Here is a 10,126-nt window from a genome sequence, read left to right on the forward strand (position 1 = left end):
TCTAGGAGCAAAGGCAAAGCTACAACTAAACTTTAATGAAATGAGTGTAATAAGCCAACATTCCAAAACCAAACTTAACTCTCTTAAAAGAAATATAACATGATCCTGAGCCAGTAATTTTGTATATCAATGTTCAAGTTCTATCAGACAGTATGAGGCATAGTTTAAAACAGACAGAAGGCCAAGAACCAAAAAGAAAGTGGTAATAGAAACAGAACACAGGTGTTCACATATTAGAGTTGTCAGAGGAAACTTTAAATAACTATTGTTAATATGCTCAAGAAAATAGAAGGGACATTGTAGACATAAAGACCTGAAATCTTTACATAAGAATATAATAATATAATACTTAAAAGAATTTAAGAGACTAATTTACTAGCAGAATGGAAAATTAAAATAATAAAAGAGTAAGTAAAAAAGGAAAGCAAGCACTCTGAAGTACAAAGCTTAACAACAATAGTCGAAAAATCCAGAAAAGACATCAGAAACATAAGGGACAATGAAAAGACCCATGTGTACACATATGTATACATGGAGTGCTATATACATGTGTACACATATGTATAGAGTACTACATGATAGGACATTATATAAACCAAATAAAAATCTTTAAAGCAACCAGAGGAAACAAGGGATATCACAAAGAAATAATAAGACAGACTCAATTCAACAGTGAATGAAAAAGGGAAAAAGAGAGAAAGCCAGAAAATAATAACTTATTTTTAAAGCACTGAAAAATAATAATCTGTGATAAAACAACCTTCAAATATGAAAACAAAATAGAGCCATTCACAGAAGCAAAAAAGATGAGAGAATTCATTGCTAGTAGATCTCCACTACAACAAATGGTAAAGAAATTCATCAAACAGAAAGCCATCCAAGATGAAAGCATGTTAATGTAAGAAGGAAGAATTCTAGAATAGGCAAATAGTATGGGTAAATACAAATAACTACAATTTAAAACACAATGGGTACACTGCACAGGTATACTGGACATTTCCTGGGTGAAGGACACTTCTGCAAGTTGGATTTTAACTTTACAAAAGTAAACTATGTAATATAATTGTATATTCCCCCATATTAATATGAATTTTTTTAAAAGACAACTTTTAAAGATTCACTTGGATGTTTATAGCTGCATAATTCATAATCACAAAGACGTGAAACAAACCACTAATACTAGTATCTTTTGTGATAATCTGTATGGAACTGACTGGTACCCATTCTTCTAAGTGAAACATAAGAATAGAGAGACAAACGTGATCAATACCAAATTGGAACTAATCAACACTTAAGTATACATATGGAAGTAAATCTAAATGAAAATTAGACTGGGGGGAAGAGGGCTGAGGGAACGGAACAAAGGGAACAATAAAAAAGGAGAACTATAAAAACAAAGAACAAATGTGACAAATTCACACCTATTGGGTACAATGCAGACTACAGGGGAAGGGCACATTTATAACTTTATAATTTTGACTCACTCTGTACAAAAACAAAGTATATAAACAGAACATGTATATCCCCAAAATTCTGAATTTTAAAAAAGAAATAAAACACCAAAAGAAGTTCAATTAAGCTGAGAAAAATATTACTGTATATGACAAAAATGTAGTACTAATTTAAAACAATAACCAGGTTTTCTGGTTTCTGGCATTGTGCTGGTAGCAATAAAAGGCTAAACCTTACCACATCAAAGACACATGATGTAATCTGTAAGGCGATTAGTAAAAGATGACTTTATAACACTCTAATAGAAGAGGAAAAAAATTCTTGATTATTCCAAAAGGGGGGAAAAAAAAAAGGAGAACTATACGAACAAATAACAAATGCGACAAATACAAATAGCAAAATGGCAAACAAACTCAAATATGCTAGAAAACTAATGGTGAGATGACATTCATAAATATATATAACTATAGTCCATAAATTACACATAATAAAACACTAGACATAAATAGTATAAATATTCCAATTACAAGATAAAAGTGATTCAAAGAAATAAAGTAAAAAAAGGTAGTGATGGTGTACTGTCAGGTAACAGGAATGCTCTCAAAACAAATAATTACTAGCAATGGAGAGAGACATTTATTTTATAATTATAGGAGTAGCCCAATATGAAGGTTTATTCTGAATAAAAATATAGAAAAGCTTTAAAACCTTACACAAGAAAAAGAAAAACCTGAAGAGTACTCTGTGAAAAAAGTTAAGTCCATAATTTTAAAATTTCCTAAAAAAGAAAACTTAGCCAGAGCTTCACTGGTGAATTTTACTAATCACATAGGGAAAACTAACATATATCTTACAAAATAAACTCTTGAAAAAATTAAAAATGGGCAATACCTCCCTGTTTTTTTAATAAAACAAACATATTTCCAATACTAAAACCACATAAGGACCCTAGAAGAATGGAAAAATAATCCAGTACCTCTGGAAAGATAATCCAGTACCTCTCATGGACATAAGTGCAAAAATCTACAGAATATTAGCAAACCAAAGTCAGTTGTATACAGTCACAGTAAGACATCACAAACCAGTGGTATTTATTTCAAGAATAAAACAAGACTATAAAAGAAAAACTACTGAAAGCTGACATGAAGAATAAATAATAGTAAAATACTGAATACTTTACACTTGAGTTCAGAATCAAAACTTAAGTTGTCCACTATCATTTCTACTCAGCGCTATATTCTAACCTATGCAGCAAGGCAAGAAAGAGAATGATATAAGGATTGGAAAGAAGAAAAAAAAGGTCATCATTTGAAAAGGGTTATCATATGCTTATTTACATAAAAAATCCTGAATCTACAACTAGAACTGACAAATTTAGCAAAGTTACTAGATAAGAGTTTGATATCCCTCCAAATTATTTTTCTATATATTAGAATCAAGAAACAGTAAAGCATTTTAAATTATATTAATAAAAGTATCTTAGAATAAATCTAACAAATATGTTGAAGACCTCTGCAATGAAAAGTACAAAATGCTGAGAGAAATCAAAGTTTCCAATAAATACGTGTTTGGAAGATTCAATATTAGATGTTAGTTCACTCTGAATTAATCCAGAACTTCAATGCAATCCCCAATAAAATCTCAGCTATGTGTATGGAAATGGACAATCTGATTCTAAAATTTACATGGAAATGCAAAACCCAGAATAGTCATGATAGCCTTAAAGAAGAAAAGTTAAATTCACATTAACAGATACATTATAAAACTCCAGTAATTAAAACAGTGAAAAACTGGCACAAGAGCAGACACACACATTGACCAATTAAAGAGAACAGAGAACACAAAAATAGATCCATACTTAGTTACCTGATTTACAACAAAAGTGACATGAATTTAGACATGAAATGAAAATCTTTTCAATAAATAATGCTAATACTTTTTGTATATTCATGAAGATAAAAATAATTCATAAGTTGACACACACTTCATGTCTTACACAACAATCAAATAAGATCAAATCCTATCAGATGGTTCAAATCCAATCAGATGATTCAAAGACTTCAACATATATGAAGGAATAAAACCTCTGAAAGAAAACATAGATCTAGAAATAGACTAAAGGCATTCTGGATTTCATTACCTAAGAACTTTAGTTCATCAAAGACCCATTAAAAGAGTGAAGAGGCAAGGCAAACTTGGAGAAGATATTCTTGATACATATATCTGAAAGGACTCATATCCAGAAGTCATCAAAAATTCCTACACAATAAGACAATTTACAAATGAGCAAAAGATAGAAAAGGTATCTGAACCATCAACAAGCACATGAAAGGTGCTTAACATCTTCACGCAGAAGGGAAACGTAAACATAAATGTAAATTAAAACCAAAATGGGACCCTGTAATGAAAACTATGCAAGAAAGGCTATAGTTAAAAACTAAAAAATAGTAAGTATTGATAGGGAGTATAGAAACTGAAACTCTCATACATTGTTAGGAGTGCAAATCAAGTGTAATCACTTGGAAAATGGCCCAGCAGTATCTACTAAAGGTAAAAATACATATACCTTATGACTCACCAATTCAAGTCAAACACACATCTAAGAGAAATGAGTTCATATGCCCATCAACAAGCTTGTACAAGAATGTTTGGGACTGGCACAATGGCTCTGCCTGCAATCCCAGCTGCTAGAGAGGCTGAGGTGGGAGGACCATTTAAGCCCAGAAGTTTGAGGCTGCTGTGAGCTATACCATACTATTGAATTTCAGAGAAAGACTGTGTCTTTAAAAAAAAAAAAAATTCAGGGCAACTTTATTCCAAATAGTCAAACACTGAAAACGACTCAGAAAAATCATCAATAGATTGAAATAAACTGTGTTCTATTAATAAAATAGAATACTACACAGCAACAAACAAAAGATACATCTACATGGATGAATCTCAAAAACAGTGAGAAAAAAAGAATCACTCGGTATTATTTCCAACACATGATGCTCAAAAACAAGAAAAATTAGTCTACAACGAGCAAAGTCAAAATGTTTACTACCTTTACTGGGACGCTGGAAATGTAAATACTGTTGCTTGGTCATACATAGATGCAAAATTCATTAAGATTTCCACTAAAAAATCTGTACCCTTTATGGCAGGCATACTAAAACTGAATAAAATTTTTAAAAATATTTATAACATATTTAAAAACAACTCTAGGAAAATTACCTAGCTATTAAATAGTCCACTTTCAATTTTAGCACCTTCTGGAGAATACTGGAGTCTTGGATGAGATATCGAAGCGCTCGTAGCCCTGCTGCTCGCACTTCTTTTGCTTCATTTAATAAAGCTAACCGCAAACTGTATGAAAACAGACAAAAAAGAAGTTTGGCTACATGGGTTTCAAACACAAAATTATACTATCAACTTACTGAAATATGCAAAACTTATAATTATGCATGGTTTATTCTATCTAACTGCAATTCATACATACAGAAACCATTCACTTTAAGCCATGAAATTTTACTTTATGTTATACTCTATTCCTCCTTAGTACATTCCTACCAATTAAGAAGATGTTAAGATTGGTTCTACCGTCTGTAATTTATTTTATATAAACAATGGGAAATTAAATATGCCTTGTTCAAGCTATATCATATATGTCTCTATATCTCCTCTATCTGCCTGCTTCCATCCCACCCAAAGAATCATTGGCTTAAACCAATAATAAAAATACTTCATAATGATAGCAGGCAAGACCATTTATATCAATTTAAATTTCTAAACGTACCAAAAAGATGTTTATAAACCATACAACGTTACGTTTCTATTACTGTGCTTACGCAAATCAAGTTTGTCATAAGAACACTTTGTCTTAGGTAAGGCCTATAGTTATAGGTTCCTCTTATTCCTGGATATGAGAAATTCAGTCACAAACTTCAGATTTAAGAAGTTAAAAAGTCCAAATATTTTTGAACATTTGCTTTGATTCTTCATATTTGGTAATTAGAAAATATGACTAAGAATCACAAGGCAACAATACTACTGATGGTCAAGGTTCAAGCAACTGTTTCTACAAAATCAAATATGAAATGCTACATTATTTTATTTTCAATCATAAAATTACTAAAATTAAAATTGCTAAAATCTGGAGGGTTAGGGAGGTGACTGAACTACACTTACCAAATTATGATATCCTCATAGTTAAAACCCAATTTTTCTTCACTGTGGCCAATATCACAAAGAAGCTGTTAGGAAAACAAAGCAAATGTGCATATAGGTGTTGTGTATTTTCACGTGGTACATATTTAGAACATTTTTAGGCTGGAAAATAATATTTTTCTTATAATATTTAGAAAAATAGGATTGATTGCTCAAATAGGCAGCTTTATTTCTATCATCTTACTACTTTTTATTACTACAAGTTTTAAGTTTATCCCTCATTTCCTGAATTTTTAATCAATTATTTTCTATTATTCTGTTTTTTCCCTCAATAGTTTGAAAACTATTCTTTTAGTGGTTACCACAGTGATTACAACATGCATTATTGACTTGTTTCAGTCTAACAGAAAGTATTATTTTACCAAGTCCTCAATCAAATGCTAGACTTTAATTTCACTTACTCCCCTTGCATTACACTTTACTGCTGTTTTTTCTACCTTGAAAACTCCATAAGGCATTACTGTTACTGTTTTCTTTAACAGCATTTAATAAATGTCAATTTATATTTACCCTTTTCATTATTCCTTTCTTCACTTTGGTGGTTCCTCAATGGATATTCTTCCTTTAAGTTGAAGAAGTGTTTGCTATTGTTGTTGCTGTAGACTTGTTTGTTGGTATTTTAATTTGATTTTAGCCAAGGTTGCAGGTAATGATTTTCTTAGTTTTTATTTCTCTGGAAATGACTTTATTTTTTACTTGAATGCTTAAAGGGTATTTTGCTAGACACAGAGAATTTTACAAGATCTGACAATTAAGTTTGTGAACTCATCCTAAAAAGAGTGCTACATACCTCATTGCTGAATATCACTATGTTCACCTTCAAGTACCCTCCTTGGAGAACCTGCCAGCACCTAATTCACCCTTCAAAGCAATTTTAGAACTCTCCAGGAATGGCCATCAGAGCTGTCTTCATGTTACCTTTGATGTCCTAAATATTATCAAAATGTCTTCCTTTTAATATTTCCTTATCTTTAGGTAAAGAAAATAGTCATTGGAGGCCAGATCAGGTGAGTAAGAAGGGTGTTTCAATATAGCTATTTGTTTACAGGCTAAAAACTCTCTTAGCCACCACCCTGTGAGCTCTTTGCTTCTGGTTCATCAGTGAGTTCCTCCTTCAGGACCACTTCTGCACACACTTTTCTCATGCCAAGATTTTCACTTAAGATTTTCCTAACTGTATTTCTATGCTTCTCACAGCTGATTATTTTGACACACAAATCAAAGAATTCTTGTAATGTTCTTGTCCATTCTGCCCATTACTGGCCACTCTTACTTCTCTTCATCTGTGACACCTTCTGTCCTCTCAGAAGATGTTTAATCCATTTGGACACTAACATTTTCCTCATGGCATTATCCCATAAACTTGGACTAACATATCCCTTATTTCATTTCCACTTTTGCTAAGTTTAACAAGAAATGTACAAACATTTGTTCCTCACTCTAATTCAAACTCCAACATTCTGCTGCTAGCACATAAAAACTCAGAATGACAATTCTGAGCACCACGCAGCAAGACACTGCCACATGCTGACATGAACACAGCTGTGAGACACTGATACAGTAAAGTTATGAAACCTTACTGACTTGTTTGTACGGTGCTGCCAACAGAGGTATATGGTGGCAAGTTCACCAACTTAGTTGTCAGACCTTATAGGTTAGCTGCTATTTTCTTCCAGTAGTCTCACGATGGCTTCCACTGTTTCTGCAGAGAAGTCTACCATCAGTGTTGTTATTGGCTCTCTTGAAAGTTATGTCCTTTTTCTCAGGGTCTTTTTAAGATTTTTCTTAAATCTTTGGTTTTCACCAATCTTACTATAATGTGTCTGAGTGTAGTTTCCTTTATACATATCCTGCTTAATGTAAACAAAACTTCCTAAATTGCTGGGTTGACAAATAGTCTCACTTTCGAAAAATTTTGTATACTATCTCCTCAAAATTACTTCTGTTTAATTCTATTCTCTTCTTCTGGTAATTCAATTAAGTATGTCAGGTTTTTTTCTATAAATCTTCCTTTCTGTTTTGTTTATTCCTTTTTATCTCAATGTGTCAGCTGACTATTTTCTATTAATATGACTTCTCATGTGTTTAACATTCTAGAATATTGAATAAGCTAATTTTAAATATCATATTTTTCCCCTTTCTGAATTTCCAATCTCTTTAGACATTCTAATACTCTAATGAAAAACTTCATTTCAAATTCATTTTCTCCATAGTTTCCTTTATTTCCTTGGCATATTAATCATAGTTACTGAACGTACTTGTTGGTTAAGTAAGCCTGAATGATGTAGATCATCGCTGGGTGTGTCATTAGTTGTTTTCCCTTTTGTTCTAGTCATGTAATCTCGTCCTTTGGTGGCTCCTTAATCTTTGATTATATTAAAACTTGCAGAATTTCTTACAATGTTATCTGTCTCCATAGAAGAGTTCAGCCTTCTCTCTGTCAGGCCACTAGACAGATTAGCTGGCTGTCCTGGTAAGAGTATCTATCGACCTGTGGCTTTTACCCAAGGTTTCAACTGAAAGCCTGTTGAGGGATCAAGTCCAAAAAGGTGACAAATTTGATTTTTGTACCACAAAAATACTGTAAGCACCACTCCTGATTTTCAAAGATTTTCTGCTTAGGGTTTTAAGTTTCTTGTTCCTGGTAACCCCAGAAGAAGAATCTCCTTATAGTGATGCACCCTAGGTCTCCCTTAATTAACTTTTTATTAATTTGTTAATAAAAGGCCCTATCTCCAAATACAGTCACATTCCACACTGGAGGTTAGAACTTTAACACATAATTATGTGAAAACACAATTCAGCCCAAAGCCCTCCATCCTTACCTAGCAAACTAACACAGATCATTACAATGTGAAAGGTTCAAACATGTTTCAGAAAGACCAAATACCCAAAAGGAAAACACGGAAAGCAAATGTACAAGTATGTACTGAAGAAAAATATAATTGACAAATAAACACAAGATATATTCGTGGTTTCTAAAACTTGAATGAAATTGTAAAATTTGACGTAAAAGAAACTTAACAAAATGGCAAGAAATTGTTTTACAATACTATTGTATCTATTGTACAGGCAAGAAGATACTTTGGTAATGAGATTATAAACTTAAAATACTTCGTAAAATAAACTGAAAAATGCACCAGGAGCAGATCTACTTTTGAAGATCTTTTACTAATAAAATAATCTAAAAATACATAAAGCCAGTTCAAGAATGAGATGTTAAGACATTATTTACAGTATTAAAAAATGAAAATAAAATGCTTATAAAGAGTAAAACTTACATTACCATTAATATAATGTAACATAAATCCTAAGGAAAAACATGCATAACCTACCACTAAGTGGAGAAAAAGTGACAAAAAGATACATTTCTTAAACACACACCTTTTAACATCAAAAAGATTTTAACAACAAAAAGGAAACAGAATTAGAGGTGATTTATTTTCTGCGGTGTGCAATCTAGGGAGGGAGACATACATAGTATTGGTGGATATATATAAGTAATATTTATTGATTATAAATCTTCTCTACTCCAGAAAGGTAGTATTTTTATAAATGAAAATAACTGTGGCTTAGAGATGTTAATATGACCTCCAAGGCCACAGATCTATAATTGGCTTTAGGAGGTGATAAAGCCATATATGAAACCAAACCAGTCTGAGCCCAAAGCCCACTGTGAAATATGTTACTAAAATTTTGCACTGAAATTATTTATACAGGGTAGAAGTGGAGAGGAAGCAGAGGTAAAAAGCAACTGAACATTATCTTATTTAACTTCTCTAGTCTCAAAATCAAGAGTCTACAGAACTATACTCTGACTACATATTATGCATATTATGTTTATATTTTATGTATATATATAAAATTAGTAAATGAATTTAACTACTGTTTTCTCCAGAACAGCTAACTAAAAATAAACCATATAAAAACTGTCATTTCAAAGAATTACAACACACAAGAAAACCACAATTTCACTACTTAAAATAATTTACTATTTAAGATTCTTCAGGTTATTTCGGATCAGTGGCATTGTCTCTACATGGTGCCATACATGAACAAAAAAAAGTCAGTTTGTAGTGTTATTATTACTTAAACCTTGAACATATTCTAATATATAAACTTAATAGAAAAAAGAAACTTAGAATTTATTTCAACATATAAAGTATTATGCTTTTAAAATGGGAAAATTATTTTTCTAAAATTATATATGAATTATACATATCAACTCAACTTCTGTTCTTCTTCTATAGTAATAATAAATGTTTATGTAAGTGGATATGCTTTGAAATCCTACCAATAAAGTATACAAGTCTTATCTTCTTCAAGGGTTAGTTTCTCCCCTAAGTGTGTACTTGGTTCTCATTTCCTGCATTATCTTTCTCATACTTGTCAGCTAGTATGAGATAAGTAATTTTCTTTGGAGAAAATTATGGATTCAGAGAAATATAATTTTCTTTTTTTTTTT

The 10,126-nt window shown here is 31.6% G+C and overlaps 1 protein-coding gene across 2 annotated transcripts in view; it reads right to left on the reverse strand.

Annotated features, from left to right (window-relative positions):
* RICTOR (RPTOR independent companion of MTOR complex 2) overlaps positions 1-10,126 on the reverse strand; it is a 138,167-nt gene that overhangs the window by 64,401 nt on the left and 63,640 nt on the right. For both annotated transcript variants that reach the window (XM_003792948.3, XM_003792949.3), the window contains exons 4-5: positions 5,623-5,687; positions 4,669-4,800 (exon numbers count right to left, since the gene is read on the reverse strand). In XM_003792948.3, coding sequence (XP_003792996.1) covers positions 4,669-4,800; positions 5,623-5,687 — 197 coding nt within the window. The remainder of the gene's footprint in view (positions 1-4,668; positions 4,801-5,622; positions 5,688-10,126) is intronic.

Source organism: Otolemur garnettii, unplaced genomic scaffold (assembly GCF_000181295.1).
Source record: "Otolemur garnettii isolate 467f Iridium unplaced genomic scaffold, OtoGar3 scaffold00063, whole genome shotgun sequence".
Classification (NCBI taxonomy): Eukaryota; Metazoa; Chordata; class Mammalia; order Primates; family Galagidae; genus Otolemur; species Otolemur garnettii.